Source organism: Pleurodeles waltl, chromosome 1_1 (genome assembly GCF_031143425.1).
Source record: "Pleurodeles waltl isolate 20211129_DDA chromosome 1_1, aPleWal1.hap1.20221129, whole genome shotgun sequence".
In the NCBI taxonomy this organism is placed as follows: domain Eukaryota; kingdom Metazoa; phylum Chordata; class Amphibia; order Caudata; family Salamandridae; genus Pleurodeles; species Pleurodeles waltl.
Window position 1 is genome coordinate 255,832,764 of NC_090436.1, and position 19,137 is coordinate 255,851,900.

The 19,137-nt window shown below is 43.5% G+C and overlaps 1 protein-coding gene across 2 annotated transcripts in view; it reads left to right on the forward strand.

Moving 5' to 3' along the window:
* Positions 1–19,137, forward strand: part of NNT (nicotinamide nucleotide transhydrogenase) — a 293,073-nt gene that overhangs the window by 170,487 nt on the left and 103,449 nt on the right. For both annotated transcript variants that reach the window (XM_069221538.1, XM_069221543.1), the window contains exon 17: positions 17,760–17,939. In XM_069221538.1, the coding sequence (XP_069077639.1) occupies positions 17,760–17,939 (180 nt within the window). The remainder of the gene's footprint in view (positions 1–17,759; positions 17,940–19,137) is intronic.

The following is a 19,137-nucleotide window of genomic DNA, read 5'->3' on the forward strand; positions in this document are numbered from 1 at the left end:
GTTGTCATCTTGATTTGGGAATAGGTCTGTTTCACCTATCTCACTCCGTTCTTTTCTTTACTGTGTTTACTCTGTTTTCTTTCTCACCCACTTTTCTTTTTCTAGCTCTTAAAATTCACACGTTAAATTTCGCTCTTGTTTTCAACTGTTTATTTCTACTCCTCTCCTTCTTTTTATATCCCTGTTCTTTTTGCTACCTCTGCATTCAAACCCGCAAAAAATTGGCTATTTCTTTCCTTGTTTTGGTCCTCTCTTTTCTTCATCATGCGTTTATACTTTCCCTATTTTTTCTCTTCCCTTTTTTCTTTGTCTTTTTTTATGTCCTCCTTGCTTTGGCTTTGTATGCGTCCTTTCACTTTTTTAAAAAAAATTTAAGGTCTTTCTTCCTTCCTTTCTCTGGTGTTTTTCTTGTATTTATCTGTCAGTTCACGATTTACTATAAATCCCTCTTTTTCCCATCTGATTGTGGAAGGAACAAGTTACTTGTCAGGGCCCGAAGTGTAAAAGTGGTTTTCCCATTCTCGGTCTGTGGGAAATGTCCGTACGTACTTGCGCTGGTATTTTTTTGCTTGTTTCTCACAATCTTTTTTTTTTTTTTTTTTTTTTTTCTCTAATGTTCATTTTCCTCTTTCTTTTCACACTACTTACATTCTTTTTTCTCTTTCGTTTGCTAGCATCCTTCCCTTCTTTCGTTTGTCTCACACGTTTGCTCTATTGCTTCGCTTAGTTGTGTTTTAATTTCTTTCCCTTCTTTCTTTAATTTCTTTGCGACCCCTTCTCTTTCTTTATTCTTTTAGCTTCTCTTTTTTTCTGCCCCATTTGCTTTCTCTCCTCAGGCCTAGTTATCAATAGAACAACAGGTGCAATGGCACCGGGGCCCAGAGACCTCACTCACCTCTAATTACTGCTGGATTTTCCTAAAGAAATTGCAGTCAACCATTCTCCTTTCTTACTCCAGGCCCCATGAAACTGTTACTATGACTCTTGTCCTCTCCATCTTTATTCCCGACTCCCTCTTTCTTTTCACCCTCCAATCCGTCCCAAATTATACTTTTGTTATGGTGTTTTGAGCAATTCAGTCTAATGCCAAACGTTTATTTCTGTTAAATGTTTATATAATTGTGTATGTTTTAAGATTGAGGAAGAAGGTAAATGGAACTGATTTAGTTACACAGAGGGCCACTGGAATCATATGGCAGGAAAAGACAAAATTATGAGGCAGGGTTGACCAATTTATGTAGCAAGAAAAGTCCAGTTATGAATTTACAATGCCAATAGCTCTAACTCAAGAAAATGTGAGACCCATTGCCTTGCAAATGCTTGTTTTACAATGGGATAAACAATACTACTAATTCTAGAATGCAAAGTAAAACCTGGACTTGGTGAACTACTCGTGTGAACATAGGGGAACGTAAGATCTCTGGTATGACTGCTTCGGCCAGTTCTAGTCTTGTATATGCAGCAGCGTAGCCGAGCTGTTTGAAATCATAATTTCCTGTACATTATTCCAGAGGATGGCACATGCTAACTTGAACTAGATAGAAAACAGGAGAAAAAATTGAAGGACTGTTAAGACCAAAAACGAAACTTATGCTTTACAAAAAAGTCAGGTGTGTAGGGTTCAGTTAAAATCATGTAATGGCTAAGGAAAATCTTCCGGTCTCCGAATTCTGAACACACACCTAAAAGACAAATATAGTAGAAGCTGGAAAGAGTAAGGAGAAACCAGAATAATATGTGTCTATGTGTTCGATGGCATGTGTAGCTGCAGATAAACGTGCTTTACATAAGTCTGCTATCTAGTGTTGGGCTTGGAGTGTTGTTTTTCATTGAGTCCTTTGTTAGATTGTTTTCTTACCGCTGTCGGGTTCGGACGTGTTCGCTCAGGTAGATCTCGGTTCAGTGCTATCTGAACTTCTCTCCTTTCTAGAACGTCTGTATAGTTTTCGATCCAGTTTTCTCACTTATATTCGATCCGATTGTAATCGTTGAGGTCGATTAAACTCCCTTTTGGGCGACCGTGCCCTTCTTGGGCCTACTTCGACTCGTGGTTGTCGAACAATGTCAGGCTGATGAAACGGACTCTGTTTCGTTTTTGCCCTCAGTGTCACGCCAAGTTCCTGTACACCCATCAACACTCTGTTTGCAACCTCTGTCTTTCTCCGGATCACAGAGGAGAAAGCTATGAAGCGTGTTGATCCTTCTGCTCGAAGGAAACTCTGAGATCGAAGATCAGGTCTGTTGGAGATGGCATCCAAGTCGTTGGCTGAAATGCCCGACATTTTCAGAGAATAATATGCTCAAGCTGCAGTTTCCATTGCAGACTCTGATTCGGATGGGGACAGCCAATCTCTTCCAATGGCGTAGTATCAGAGTACATCACCCCCCTTCCGTCACCTAAAGACAACCAAAAAGACTTAAGTACTCGTCTTGGGCCCACCACTGCTTGCCGGACATGGTCGGACCCCAAAGAAACACATGCGGATGACCAACCTTGGGGTTCGGCACTGAAAACTAAGACCAAAGTGCATTCCGTGCCAACCGAACAGTGTGCCACACCTGTTTCAGGATCTAGTTGAAAAGCGGAGACTTCCACCTGGGATCCAAAAAAACTGCCATCTACTTTGGAGCCGACATTCTCGACAAGACTAAAACATTCAGTCTCCAGACTTTCGGAGCTGAATCCTGTGGGTGAAAAATATGCAACTACTGAGGAGGCTTTGGAAATATGGCCCATATTAGAAGTAATGGACGCTAAACAGCCCAAAATCCAGATACACAGACACTGGAAGGATTATTGCTTCTCCTCCTACAACAAAGAGAAACTTAACTTTCCAAGAGACTCTAGAAGCTGGGCCTCCTCCTGCTAAAATATTTAAGCATAAGTAGAAACCAAAGGCACTACAACAGCCTTCACCACCACATTCTCCTTTACTTACTGCTTCTCCACCACCACCTTCACCTACACAATTTTCTCCACAATCCCCTATCTCTACACATGGAGGTGATAGTCATTACAACGTAGATCCATGGGATTTATATGATTCAGATCCCATACCTTCCAATGATCCTGCTTCATACCCAGCTAGGCCATCTCCACCTGAAGACACCACTACCTACGATCAGGTCATAGCTAGGGCAGCTGCATATCACAACGTGCAGTTGCATCCCGATCCCATTGAGGATGATTTTTTTATTTAACACACAAACATCCACTCACAAGGATTATCAATGTCTACCCATGCTTGCAGGCATGCTTAAACATGCAGACAACATTTTCAAGGAGCCAGTGAAGGCTAGCGTTATCACACCAAGGGTAGACTAAAAGTACAAACCTGCACCTTCAGATCCACTTTTAATTACACAACAATTGCCACTTGACTACAGTTGTCAGTGCAGCAACAAAAAGGGCAAATAGCCAATCCACAGGGGATGCTCCTCCCCCAGACAAGTAGAGTTGTACGTTTGATACATCTGGGAAAAGAGTAGCAACTCAAGCTGCTAATCACTGGAGGATTGCAAATTTTCAAGCTCGGCTAGCCAGATACAATAGAGCTTATTGGGATGAAATGGAGGAGTTCTTACAATACCTTCAATCGGAACACCAGAAAAGGGCACAGCAGATAGTTACTGATGGCCAGGCTAACTCTAATAACCAAATTAGATGTGCCTTAGATGCAGCAGACATAGCAGCAAGGGGTATCAACACCAGTGTGGTTATTAGAAGGCATGCATGGCTAAGAACGTCAGGGTTCAAACCTGAAATACAACAGGCAGTACTCAATATGCCTTTTGATAAGCAACACTTACCACCATAGAGAAACTAAAGAAAGACTGATACAGCTAAGGCTATGGGTGGCCTTTACAGTATCCTTGCTCTGGGAACTTTACGTAGGCCCCAGTTCAGAGGTGGTTTAAACCATCAACCTCATAGCTGTCCACATCCCAACAGAAACAAGGACACCAACTTTACAATAGAAGTTCTTTCAGGGGCTCTTACAAAGGAAATAACTTTAGATGTAAATCCACCACAAAAAGAGGTCCCTCCACTTCCACCAAACAGTGACTTTCTGCACATACCCACAGAGCATACATCTCCTGTGGGAGGAAGACTGAAAATGTCTACCAACAATGGCACAACATTACATCAAATCAATGAGTGCTGTCAATTATCCAGGGTGGTTATTGCCTAGAACTCATTTCTAATCCACCAAACATTCCCCCTCTCTCGCAAAGGCTTTTTCTGGAACACCTACATTTATTTAAACAAGAGGTGCAATCACTTCTACTCAAGGGTGCAATACAGATGGTACCTATATCCCAGCAAGGGGCAGGAGTATATTCTCTGTACTTCCGCATACCAAACAAGGATGGTACAGTCAGACCAATCCTGGATCTCAGACCCCCTCAATCAGTACATCCTGTCAGAGCATTTCCACATGGTCACTCTTCAGGACATCATTCCCAGCTAAAAAAGCAAAACTACATGACCGCATTAGATCTAAAAGATAATTACTTCCACATTCCCATGCATCCAGCACATGGCATATTTCTAAGATTTGTGACAGCAGGCACGCACTACCAGTTCAAAGTGCTACCCTTTGGAGTAACCACAGCACCAAGGGTATTCACCAAATGCCTTGCAGTGGTTGCAGCATATGTGAGAAGGCAACATATACATGTCTTTCCTTATCTGGACGACCGGCTCATGAAAGACAGCACCATTCAAACCTGTCAACAGCGCACACAGTGGATACCCTACACAACCTAGTGTTCACAATTACTAGAAATCTCATCTGCAACCAACGCAAATACAACCATATCTGGGAGCAATTCTAAACACTCAATCAGCATTAGTGTACCCAAACCCACTGAGAATTCAAGCTTTCTACAATCTCATATCTCAACTACAATGCAATCACACTTACACAGTAAGGTTTATCATGAACCTTTTGGGAATAATGGCATCGTGCATAGCAATATTACCCAATGCACGTCTAAACATGAGACCCCAACAACAGTGTCTCTCGCAACAATGGTCTCAGGCACAGGGTCAACTTCATGATCTAGTGTTGTTGGGCCGCCAAACTTACAACTCTCTGCAACAGTGGAATCACACCACCTTATCAAAAAGACAGCCATTTCAGGACCCTGTGCCACAGACCAAAATGCGAACCGATGCATCAATGATAGATTGAGGAGCCCATCTCAACAACCTTACCTTACAAGGGGAACAGGACTTAATTCAACAAACTTAACACATAAACTATTTGGAATTGCTAGCAGTGTTCCTAGCAATCAAAGCTTTCCAACCACATATCATGCACAAAACAGTTTGATAGGACAGACAACATGACCACAATGTACTATCTGCAAAAACAGAGGGGGAGTGGCCTCTCATTTCAAGTGCCCCCTCTAGCACAGACAGTTTAGGAAATGGGCAATTCACAATCACATTCAACTTCTAGCAGAGTATATCCCAGGGATACACAACCAACTAGTGGGCCTTTTAATCAGGACGCAGCAACAAATGCACAAATGGGAGATTCACCCACAAGTGATTCAACAATACTTCACATGTGGGGAACCCCCGACATAGACCTCATCACAACAATCGGAAACACAAAAGACCAAACTTTGCATCCATGTACCCACACCCTCGATCCAAGGGCAGTTCTCTATGGATCAATTGGTCAGGGATATTTGCTTATGCTTCCCCATCCCACTTATTACATTTCTGGTGAACAAGATCAGTCACACATCCCTCACTATGATACTCCTAGCTTGCACGTGGGCACGTCAACACTGTTGCACAACACTGTTGGATCTGTCTGAAGTTCCACACCACAAGCTACCAAACACACTGGACCTATTGACTCAAAACAAAGGGTCAAATCAGGCATCCCAATCCCAGTATGCTCAACCTGGCGATTTGGCTTCTAAGGTCAGAGTTTGGATATCTACAGCTTCCAACAGAATGTATAGATATTCTAAAAAAAAAAAAAAAAAAAGCACACAAACCTACTGCAGCTAAATGGAAACGTTTTCTATATTAATGTCAACCCAAAAACATTGATCCACTAAGCATCAGTACAGGATATTGTCTGTTATTTGCTTCATTTACAAAAAGCAAATCTTGCATACTCCTCTATTAAAATTCACTTAACAGCAATAGCTGCTTACCTCCAAAACAAACAGCACACTTTTCTGTTTAGGATCCCTGTTATAAAAGCTTTTTTGGAAGGCCTTAAAATAATTCCACCTAGAGCTCCACCATCTCCTGCCTGGAATCGTAACATTGTGCTCACAAGGTGTATTGGTCCATCATTTGAACCCATGCATTCTTGCAATCTTCAATTCCTCTCATGGAACGTTGCTTTCCTAGTAGCAATAACTTCCTTTAAGAAGTGTTAGTGAAATTCAGGCATTCACTTTAGAAGAACCCTTCTTCCAAATTCACAAAAATAAGAGTACTTAGGACAAACCCAACATTCCTACCTAAAGTAGTTTCACCATTTCACATCAATTAGTCAGTGGAATTGCCAGTCTTCTTTCCACAGCCAGATTCAGGTGCCAAAAGAACTCTTCACACTCCTGATGTTAAGAGCTTTCTTGTATTATGTACATAGAACAAAACATTTCAGAAAATCTAAACAACTTTTTGTGGCTTTTCAACAACCTCATAAGAGTAATCCTTTTTCAAAACAAGGATTAGCCAGATGGATAGTAAAGTAAATTCAGACTTGCTACCTTAAAGCTAAAAGACAGTTATTAGTAACTCCTAAAGCACATTCTACTAGAAGGAAAGGAGCTTCAATGGCATTCTTAGGAAGTATACCAATGGCAGACATATGCAAAGCAGCCACATGGTCCACATCACACACATTTACTAGACACTACTGTGTGGATGTATTATCTCACCAACAAGCAAATGTTGGTCAAGCAGTGCTTAAAATACTATTTCAAACTACTCGAACTCCTACAGGCTAGCCACCGCTTATTTTGGGAGGGGACTGCTTTTCAGTCTATGAAAAGCATGTCTATCTGCAGCTACACATGCCATTGAATGGAAAATGTTATTTACCCAGTAGATATCGGTTTGTGGCATGTAGTGCTGCAGATTCACATGCGCCCGCCCTCCTCCCCAGAAGCCTGTAGCCGTTGTAGTACTTTATTCATGAAACTATGTATATACACTGCATGGACATCTTATTTCCTTTATATATATATATATATATATATATGTTCAATGTCATGTGTAGCTGCAGATACACATGCTTTGCACATCCCGCCATCTAGTGTTGGGCTCGGAGTGTTACAATTTTTTTTTTCTTTTTTCGAAGAAGTCTTTTTGAGTCACGAGATTGAGGGACTCCTCCCATTTCGGCTCCATTGCACATGGGTGTCGGCTCCATCTTAGATTGTTTTCTTTCCGCCATCGGGTTCGGACGTGTTCCTTTTCGCTCCGCGCTTCGGAAAGTTAGTGAAAAACTCAGAAAATGCGACGGTATTGTTTGCGTTCGGTATCGGGTTAGCCACAACACATCAACACCGAATTCAGAAGAGCTCTGGCGACCCTTCTGGGTTTTCGATTCCCTGCCGGGGCCTGGTCGGCCCGACCGCGTGCATCTTCAAGGCTAATGGAACGGACCCCATTCCGCTTCTGCCCCGAATGCCACAACAAGTATCCTTACACAGATCAGCATCTGGTCTGTAATTTGTGTTTGTCGCCAGAACACAAAGAGGATACCTGTAAGGCCTGTCGAGCATTTCGGTCCAGAAAGACTTAAAGGGACTGAAGAGCAAGAAGATTACAGATGGCGTCGGTGCCGACAGGACTAAAACACATGGAGGAAGAGGTGGAAGCCTTCTCCATCGAGAATTCGGACTCGGAAGAGGTCGATCCTGAACAGACGCTGAAAACCGTGAGTAAGACGTCGATACACAAGACTCAAGTAAAAAGCAGTAAAGCCCAGGGGACGCCACCGCCAGCAGGCCATGGCTTAACCCGAAAAATAGGTGACCGGGCATCGGCACCGAAAAAGGGCATGCATGTGTCGAAGTCATCCGACTCCGGTCGAGATACCGGCACAGAGCAGACTCGAGCCCGAGACACGGGGTCAGAGCAGACTCGACCCCGAGACGTCAGGTCAGAGCGATCTCTGCACCGAGAGAGCTGCACCGAACCGAGTCGGCACCGAGAAATCGATACGCCGAAGAGCAAAAAAGTGTCATCTGAACCGAAAAAAAGCAGCCGAAAAGGTTTCGATACCGAAACATCCGGCCTCGGAACCGAAATCAAGTTCCTACACAGAGGAACAAGGCCTGTCCTCACAAATGAAAACACATAGATTTGGACAGGAACTGGAGACAATGGAGCCAGACTACACACAAAGAAGGCTCCACATCCAAAAGGAAACGGGGAAGATCAGCACTCTCCCTCCGATTCGAATGAAACGCAAACTTGCCTTCCAGGAAAAAGACGACAAGCAGCCACAGGCAAAGGTGGCTAAACAAGTAACCCCGCCACCGTCTCCACAACGCTCTCCGCAACCGTCACCGGTAGCCACTCTACCAATGATGCAATCCCCAACTCATACAGGGATGAGTCAGGATGATCCAGACACGTGGGATCTTTATGATGCGCCAGTGTCAGATAATAGTCCAGACTGTTATCCAGCTAGACCGTCCCCACCAGAAGATAGTACAGCCTTGGTTTCAAGGGCAGCGGCGTTTCATAATGTCAGCCTGCATGCTGAGCCAATTGAAGACGACTTTCTATTTAATACACTGTCGTCCACACACAGCCAGTACCAGAGTCTCCCCATGCTTCCTGGAATGCTAAAACACTCCAAACAAGTGTTTGAGGAGCCTGTAAAAGGAAGGGCCATTACTCCAAGAGTGAAGAAAAAATATAAACCGCCACCAACAGACCCCGTGGACATCACACAACAGTTAACACCGGACTCAGTGGTAGTAGGAGCAGCTCGCAAGAGGGCGAACTCACACACTTCAGGAGATGCACCACCTCCAGATAAAGAGTCGTAAATGCGACGCAGCAGGGAAAAGGGTGGCGGCACAGGCAGCAAACCAGTGGCGTATTGCAAGCTCACAGGCTTTGTTGGACAGATACGATAGGGCTCATTGGGACGAAATGCAACACTTTATAGAACATTTGCCCAAGGAGTTCCAAAAGAGAGCACAGCAAGTGGTGGAAGAAGGACAGAGTATCTCAAACAATCAGATACGGTCAGCAATGGATGCAGCAGACACAGCTGCTAGAACTGAATACACAGCAGTGACAATATGGAGACATGCATGGCTGCGTACATCAGGATTCAAACCGGAATTACAACAAGCCGTGCTGAATATGCCATTTAACGGACAGCAGTTGTTTGGGCTGGAGGTGGACACTGCTATCGAAAAACTTAAAAAGGACACTGATACGGCCAAAGCCATGGGCGCACTCTACTCCCCACAGAGCAGAGGCACATTTCGTAAAACACAGTTTAGAGGGGGGTTTCGAGGACAAAGCACGGAACCCACAACCTCACAAACAAGGCCCACTTATCAGAGCCAATATCAGCGGGGAAGTTTTCGGGGACAATATAGAGGGGGACAATTCCCAAAGAGTAAAGGGAAGTTCCAGAGTCCCAAAACGTCACAAATCTCCAACACATAACACCTGTGGGGGGAGGCTAACCAAGTTCTACAAACAATGGGAGGAAATAACAACAGATACTTGGGTCCTAGCAATTATCCAGCATGGTTAGTGCATAGAATTTCTCAATTTCCCTCCAAATGTCCCACCGAAAACACACAATATGTCAAAACAACACATGGATCTTCTACAACTGGAGGTCCAAGCGTTGTTACAAAAAGAAGCAATAGAATTAGTACCAATTCATCAGAAAGGAACAGGAGTTTACTCTGTACTTTCTCATACCCAAAAAGGACAAAACTCTAAGACCTATATTAGATCTCAGAACGTTAAATAACTACATCAAATCAGATCACTTTCACATGGTGACATTACAGGACGTAATCCCATTGCTCAAACAACAAAACTACATGACAACACTAGACCTAAAGGACGCATACTTCCATATACCGATATATCCTTCACACAGAAAGTACCTAAGGTTTGTATTCCAAGGGGTACATTACCAATTCAAAGTGTTGCCATTTGGGATAACAACTGCGCCAAGAGTTTTTACAAAATGCCTGGCAGTAGTAGCTGGCATATCAGAAGACAGCAAATACACGTGTTCCCGTACTTAGACGATTGGTTGATCAAAACCAACACGCAAGAACGGTGTTCAAAACACACAAAATATGTCATCGAAACCCTCCACAAACTAGGTTTCTCGCTCAACTACACAAAGTCACACCTTTAGCCGTATCAAACACAGCAATACTTGGGGGCGACAATCAACTCAACAAAAGGGGTTGCCACTCCAAGTTCACAGAGTACAAGCATTTCACAATGTATGCCATGTATCCAAAACAAAGAATACAGGTCAAGATGGTAATGAAACTACTAGGCATGATGTCCTCCTGCATAGCCATTGTCCCAAACGCCAGATTGCACATGCGGCCCTTACAATAGTGCCTAGCATCACAATGGTCACAGGCACAGGGTCAACTTCTAGATCTAGTGTTGATAGACCGCCAAACATACACCTCGCTTCTATGGTGGAACAATATAAATTTAAACCAAGGGCGGCCTTTCCAAGACCCAGTGCCTCAATACGTAATAACTACAGATGCCTCCATGATAGGGTGGGGAGCACACCTCAATCAACACAGCATCCAGGGACAATGGGACACTCAGCAAAGACAGTTTCACATAAATCACTTAGAACTACTGGCAGTATTTCTAGCGTTGAAAGCATTTCAACCCATAATAAGCCACAAACACATCCTTGTCAAAACAGACATGACAACGATGTATTATCTGAACAAACAGGGAGGAACACACTCAACACAGTTGTGTCTCCTGGCACAGAGAGTATGGCATTGGGCGATTCACAACCACATTCGCCTAATACCACAGTTTATTCCAGGTTTCAGAATCAGTTAGCATACAATCTTTCTCGGGATCACCAACAGATCCATGAATGGGAAATTCACCCCCAAATACTAAACACTTAGTTCCAAAGATGGGGAACACCACAAATAGACCTATTTGCAACAAAAGAAAACGCAAAATGCCAAAACTTCGCATCCATATACCCACAGGATCAGTCTCAGGGCAATGCGTTATGGATGAGTTGGTCAGGGATATTTGCATACGCTTTTCCCCCTCTCCCACTCCTTCCATATCTGGTAAACAAATTGAGTGAAAACAAACTCAAACTCATACTAATAGCACCAACCTGGGCAAGACAACCTTGGTACACAACACTACTAGACCTCTCAGTAGTGCCTCATGTCAAACTACCAAACAAACCAGATCTGTTAACTCAACACAAACAACAGATCAGACACCCAAATCCAGCATCACTGAATCTAGCAATTTGGCTCCTGAAATCTTAGAATTCGGACACTTAGACCTTACACAAGAATGTATGGTAGTCATTAAACAAGCTAGGTAACCAACCTCTAGACACTGCTATGCAAATAAGTGGAAAAGATTTGTTTATTATTGCCATAATAATCAAATCCAGCCATTACACGCATCTGCTACAGACATTGTAAGCTACTTACTATATTTGCAAAAGTCAAAGCTAGCTTTTTCATCCATTAAAATACATCTTACCGCTATTTCAGCTTATCTGCAATTTACGCACTCAACTTCATTATTTAGGATACCAGTCATAAAAGCGTTTATGGAAGGCCTGAAGAGAATTATACCACCAAGAACACCACCAGTTCAGTTCCTTCGTGGAACCTCAACATGGTCTTAACTCGACTCATGGGTCCACCTTTCGAACCTATGCACTCATGTGAAATGCAATACTTAACATGGAAAGTTGCATTCCTAATTGCTATCACATCTCTAAGAAGAGTAAGTGAGATACAAGCATTTACCATACAAGAACCATTTATTCAGATACACAAGCATAAAGTAGTCTTACAAACAAATCCTAAATTCTTACCAAAAGTCATATCACCGTTCCACTTGAATCAAACAGTGGAACTACCAGTGTTCTTTCCACAGCCAGATTCGGTAGCTGAAAGAGCACTACATACATTAGACATCAAAAGAGCGTTAATGTACTACATTGACAGAACAAAACAAATTCGGAAAACAAAACAATTATTTATTGCTTTACAAAAACCTCATACAGGAAATCCAATTTCAAAACAAGGCATTGCTAGATGGATAGTTAAGTGCATTCAAACTTGTTATCTCAAAGCAAAAAGAGAACTGCCTATTACACCAAAGGCACACTCGACTAGAAAGAAAGGTGCTACCATGGCCTTTTTAGGAAATATTTCAATGACTGAAATATGTAAGACAGCCACATGGTCTACGCCTCATACGTTTACCAAACACTACTGCGTGGATGTGTTAACAGCACAACATGCCACAGTAGGCCAAGCAGTACTACGAACATTGTTTCAAACAACTTCAACTCCTACAGGCTGAACCACCGCTTTTGGGGAGATAACTGCTTACTAGTCTATGCAAAGCATGTGTATCTGCAGCTACACATGCCATCGAACGGAAAATGTCACTTACCCAGTGTACATCTGTTCGTGGCATTCGTCGCTGTAGATTCACATGCGCCCACCCGCCTCCCCGGGAGCCTGTAGCCGTTTCGAAGTTGATCTTGAACATTTGTAAATTTGTAAATATATCACTTTAAACTACATTATGTACCTACATATTCACTCCATTGCATGGGCACTATTACTATAATACACAACTCCTATCTCACCCTCTGTGGGGAAAACAATCTAAGATGGAGTCGACGCCCATGCGCAATGGAGCCGAAATGCGAGGAGTCCCTCAATCTCGTGACTCGAAAAGACTTCTTCGAAGAAAAAAATAACTTGTAACACTCCGAGCCCAACACTAGATGGCGGGATGTGCAAAGCATGTGAATCTGCAGCGACTAATGCCACAAACAGATGTACACTGGGTAAGTGACATTTTCCATATATATATATATATATATATATATATATATATATATATATATATATATATATATATATATATATATATATATATATATATATATATATACACACACACACACATACATATTGTAGGAAGTTAGCTCTGTATATACTATCTCAAAGTAAGAGATAGTGTGCACAGTGTCCTAGGGTTTCCCTTAGAGGTAAGATAGTGGCAAAATTAGATAATTCTAATGCTCTATTTTGTGGTAGTGTGGTCGAGCAGTAGGCTTAGCAGGGGGTAGTGTTAAGCATTTGTTGTACACACACAGGCAATAAATGAGGAACACACACTCAAAGACTTTACTCCAGGCCAATAGTTTTTATATAGAAAAATATATTTTCTTAATTTATTTTTAGAACCACAAGTTCAAGGTTTGAAGTAAATACATAAAATGGAAGGTACTCCACAAAGGTAAGTTAGGAACTTTGAATTAGAGCAATAACATATACAGTTGTTGTTAAAATGGCAATAAGCTGTTTTAAAAGTAGACAGTGCAAAAATCAACAGTTCCTGCGGGAGGTAAGTATTGGTTAGATTGTGAGGTAAGTAAGACACTTACAAGTCTCAGTTCCTGGGCATACGCAGCCCACCGTTGGGGGTTCAAGACAACCCCAAAGTTACCACACCAGCAGCTCAGGGACGGTCAGGTGCAGAGGTCAAAGAGGTGCCCAAAACACATAGGCGCCTATTGAGAACAGGGGTGCTCCGGTTCCAGTCTGCCAGCAGGTAAGTACCCGCATCCTGTGGGGTAGACCAGGGGGTTTTGTAGAGCACTGGGGGGGGACACAAGTAGGCACACAACACACCCTCAGCGGCACAGGGCCGGCCGGGTGCAGTGTGCAAAGCAGGCGTCGGGTTTTGTATAGGAAACAAAGGAGGGACCCACGGGTCACTCTTGCGGTGCAGGCAGGCACAGGGAGGCTTCTCGGGCCAGCCACCACCTGGGCTAGGCAGAGGGTCGGCTGCGGGTGCAGTGCTTGGTCCAGGCGTTGGGTCCCTTGTTACAAGCAGTTGTGGTCAGGGGGAGCCTCTGAATTCTCTCTGCAGGCGTCACTGTGGGGGTCCAGGGGGATCGTCTCGGGCTACTCACGGGGTCGCAGTCGCCGGGGAGTCCTGTGGTTTTAGTTCTCTGGATCTCGAGCCGGGGGTGTCCGGTGCAGAGTGTGAAGTCTCACGCTTCCGGCGGGAAGAGTGAGGTCTTTGAAGATTGTAGAAAAGTTGCAAGTTTGTTGCAGGTTGTTGAACAGAGCCGCTGCTCACAGGAGTTTCTTGGTCCCTGGGGGTCAGGACAGTCCTCTGAGGCTTCAGAGGTCACTGGTCCCTGTTGGATGCATTGCTGGTTGCAGGTTTTCGAGTCAGGAGACAGGCCGGTAGGGCTGGGGCCAAAGCAATTGTAGTCTTCCGTCGTCTCTGCAGGGCTTGTAGTTCAGCAGTCCTCCTTATTTCAGGTTGCAGGAATCTGATTTTCTGGGTTCTGGGGTGCCCCTAAATACTAAATTTATGGGTGTGTTTAGGTCTGGGAGGGCAGTAGCCAATGGCTACTGTCCTGGACGGTGGCTACAACCTATTTGCACCGCCTCCCCTTGGGGAGGGGGGCACATCCATAATCCTATTGGGGAAATCCTTAAAAACTAAGATGGAGGATTTCTAAAGGCAGAGGTCACCTCATCTCAGTGACTCCTCCTTGTTTTCCTAATATCTCCTCCAGCCTTGCCGCCAAAAGTGGGGGCAGTGGCCAAAGGGGCGGACATCTCTACTAGCTGGGATGCCCTGTGGAGCTGTAACAAAGGGGGTGAGCCTTTGAGACTCACCGTTAGGTGTTACAGTTCCTGTAGTGGGAGTTGTGAAGCACCTCCACCCATTGCAGGCTTTGTTCCTGGCCACAGAGTGACAAAGGCACTCTCCCCATGTGGCCAGCAACTCGTCTGGTTGTGGCAGGCTGGCAGAAAGTGGTCAGCCTAACACTAGATGTCAGATAGGTATTCAGGGGGCATCTCTAAAATGCCCTCTTGGTGCATTTTACAATAAATTCCACACTGACATCAGTGTGCATTTATTGTGCTGAGAAGTTTGATGCCAAACTTCCCAGATTTCAGTGTAGCCATTATGGAACTGTGGAGTTCGTGTTTGACAAACTCCCAGACCACATACTCTTATGGCTACCCTGCACTTACAATGTCTAAGGTTTTGCTTAGACCCTATAGGGACATAGTGCTCATGCACATATGCCCTCACCTGTGGTATAGTGCACCCTGCCTTAGGGGTGTAAGGCCTGCTAGAGGGGTGACTTACTTATGCCACAGGCAGTGTGAGGTTGGCATGGCACTCTGAGGGGAGTGCCATGTCGACCTAGTCATTTTCTCCCCACCAGCACACACAAGCTGTGAGGCAGTGTGTATGTGCTGAGTGAGAGGTCCTCAGGGTGGCATAAGACATGCTGCAGCCCTTAGAGACCTTCCCTTGCATCAGGGTCCTTGGTACCAGGGGTACCAGTTACAAGGGACTTATCTGAGTGCCAGGGCTGTGCCAACTGTGGAAGCAAAGGTTCAGTTTAGGGAAAGAACACTGGTGCTGGGGCCTGGTTAGCAGGGTCCCAGCACACTTAGAATCAAAACTTGGCTTCAGCAAAGGCAAAAGGTCAAGGAGGTAACCATGTCAAGGAGGCATGTCCTTACACATATATTTCTTCACTCCTTACTTCACCCTCCTGCTGGAAATTAATCTAACAAAGAACTCCATGCCCATGCGCACTATCACTGAGATGAGTCAATCGATCTTGCGACTCGAAAAAGCTTCTTCAAAGAAAAACAACTTCTAAGACTCCGAGCCTACTCCGAGAATACTAGTTGGCGGACTTATCAAAACATGTGAATCTGCAGCACTACATGTGTATCCTACAACAGACCAGTGGATGGAGAGGGCTGGCTAGTTGCCTATATTAGTAACATATATAATAGAAAAAGCATTTTTTTGCCTATAACTTTGACGGTGTTTGATAAATCTGCACAAAACCTTCAAAACTAGATCTGCTGCTGTGTGGAATGTTTGGAGGTGATTGGTCAAGCGGGGGCCATGTTTACCCCATGCAATTGCCCATAGGAATTTTAGACACAACTACAGCCTCAACCGCTAAACGGAATTTCACGAGATTTGACAGAAAAGTAGATCTTGATGGTCCAGAAAGCATACTTTGGTGAAAATCAGTTCAGTAGTTTTGAAGTTACAAAAGGAAATATAAATATAGATATCTAGGGATGCAAATCCATGGTTCCATGGAGCCGAAGCCCAAAAGGAAAAAAAACACACACCATACTCCCACCACTCATGGCATGGGTATGATGTGTGAGTTGCCAACCTCTGAGGAACACGACCAAAGGACGTGAGTGGCGTTGGTTGTATTAGTGTACAGTGTAGGAAAGGGCCCCTTTTTGACATGGTCACCCCCATTTTTTGCCTAGTAATTGATGCAATTTTGAATAAAAGTGCACTGGGTTCCTGTTAGCCAGGTCACTAATGTCTGATCTCCTTCCATAAAACATTGCAGTTGTTCCCCATCTCGCAATACATGTAACCGTCCTGTAAATCCCTAGTAAATATCACCTCTGGTACCTAGGGCATGGGCTCCAAAGGGGGTCCCAAGAGCTGCAGCATGAATTTTGCCACCCTCAGAGACCCCTCATCTATCTAGCACATGCAGACTGCCATTGCAGCGTGCTGCAGGTAAAAGTGAAAAAAAACATGATGCACATACAGTCCAGGCAAGAGGGATAGAGTTGTCGAGGTTTTTGTTTAATCCAAATTGATTGCATCTTCGTCCCAGGGGAATTATTGCAATCCCTGGTTTCTCCCTTTTGTCCTGATGAAGACCCACCATTAAGGTTGCAAGTGACCTTCCTCTATCTTGGTTCAAAACGTCAACAACTCTATCTCCCCAGCCTAGACTGCCTTGTCTTCCAGCGAGGGACAGTGTTATTTCGAACACTGTGCCTGTACATTATGGATGCATTTTGACTTATCCAAGAATGATGGTTGTCAGAGAGGCTTAATGCTCTGTATATTTGAGTTTTTAGATAGTTGAGTTTATACTGCATTCTTTCTGATCACTTTTCACTAATGCACGAGCATGTTTTTTCCAAGCACTTTCATTTTATACTTTGGAGCAACTTCTTTATGATAAATCTGAATACGGCTATATTCTTTTTTTCTTATAGTTTTGATTTAATTCCAATTGAATATTGGTGTTTTTGTATTGTAATGTGTATGTCAACTCTTCCTTTTGTGAACAAAATGATTTATTCCTCTCTCCCCTGGACTGAAGTATGACTACTGATAGAGTCCGGATAGGCCAATTTATTTGCTATATCCTGCAGTTACCCATCAGGACCAATTTGTTTATGTATGGCACTGTATCCAGGTCCTGCAGTCCATTGGGTTACCCCATTGCTATGTAAGGGACACAAAATGTTTGAGCAGATAGTAGAAGATTTTCAATTTTTTCTGATTGGTGTCAGTTTTGCATTGATTAAACATCAGTTTCTTTTATAACGCCTTTCTTCAAAGTCGGGTATAGCTGCATGCTTATGTAAGTATTCAGTCCCATTCATGATCATTTCTTTTTCCTCAGGGTGTGACTTTAACTGCTGCCATCGGTGGAGCGGACATGCCTGTAGTTATCACTGTGTTGAACAGCTACTCTGGATGGGCTCTTTGTGCAGAGGGCTTTCTACTTAACAACAATTTGCTGACCATTGTTGGTGCTTTGATTGGTTCATCGGGAGCCATCCTCTCGTACATCATGTGTGTGGTAAGTAATTAACTGATTTTAAAATTTGGGCCGACTTCCAAAACTGGTGCTTCTTAAACTGGCTTTAATTTTTGGAAGATCGGACCATGCACAACCAGCCTTGCGCTCCTTTAAGCATTCCATGTGAGTAGCTTGGATTTCTTTTGTAATGGAATGTAGTCCTGGGAACATTAGAAGCTGTTCACATGATGCACCCTAAAGTAATTCCTCTGTTCTGCTACACCTGACTGTTGTTTTAAAAGGTAAATTAATTCATTCCGGACCATGGAGGCTAGCTGGTTAAGGTTAAAGGTCTAGAAACTGTCACCCCATTATGGGTGGACCGAAGGTATTTTCAATGTCTTTCATGTTAAAGTTTCTCCCAACTTTACCTCTTGTAACATTTTTAATTTTATAATTGTGTTATTATTTGTGCACACTCTTACATAGACTGTCCTTCACTTCATGTGGTACGTGTCATCAAATCTTTTTCTGTTTACACCAAGACAGCAATTGTGTCAACTTTTTATTTTGCACATACCTAGCGATATGTTCTATCTTGGTAGTACTCTTGTCAATAGAAATAGTGATGCTCTAGATCAGTAAACAACCAGGTCAACTAACCTCCATCGGATATACCCCAACCATAGTTTCACTAAATGCCTATAAATAGCTACTTCACTATTCATTCATTCTTTAAAGTTCAAATATATTGTTTTAGGAATTTGTAATGTTGAACCAGAGTAACAATCTTCATAGTATTCCTTGGCAAAAGAACTATACACCTTTTTTTGATTGAGATTAACATTTGCAGTAACGTTTGATGATGGTGTGATCATATTTGGTACTTGACCATTTTATTCCCGAAGCTGGGACTACTGAAAAGAGTCTCCAGTATTGAAGGGAAAGATGCAGCAACAGTCATTCACTGAGACAGCTGATCTCTTTGGGAAACAAGACCCCCTCAATATTGAGATAGGAGGGAGGGTCATCTGGAGTACTGACACACCAGCTGATGCTCACCCCAGACATCTTCTATTGGATCAGGGTGAGAAAAACCTGGGGGCCTGAAGAAGATGACACAAGGTGCAGCTGTGAGTACCACTCTGGTGCGTTCTAAGTGCTACTTTAATGCCTACATACCTAAACACCCTTGTGCTGATACAGAGGACCACTCCAGAGGGAGTCTGGCATGGAGCCCAAAACACTCAAGAGGGAA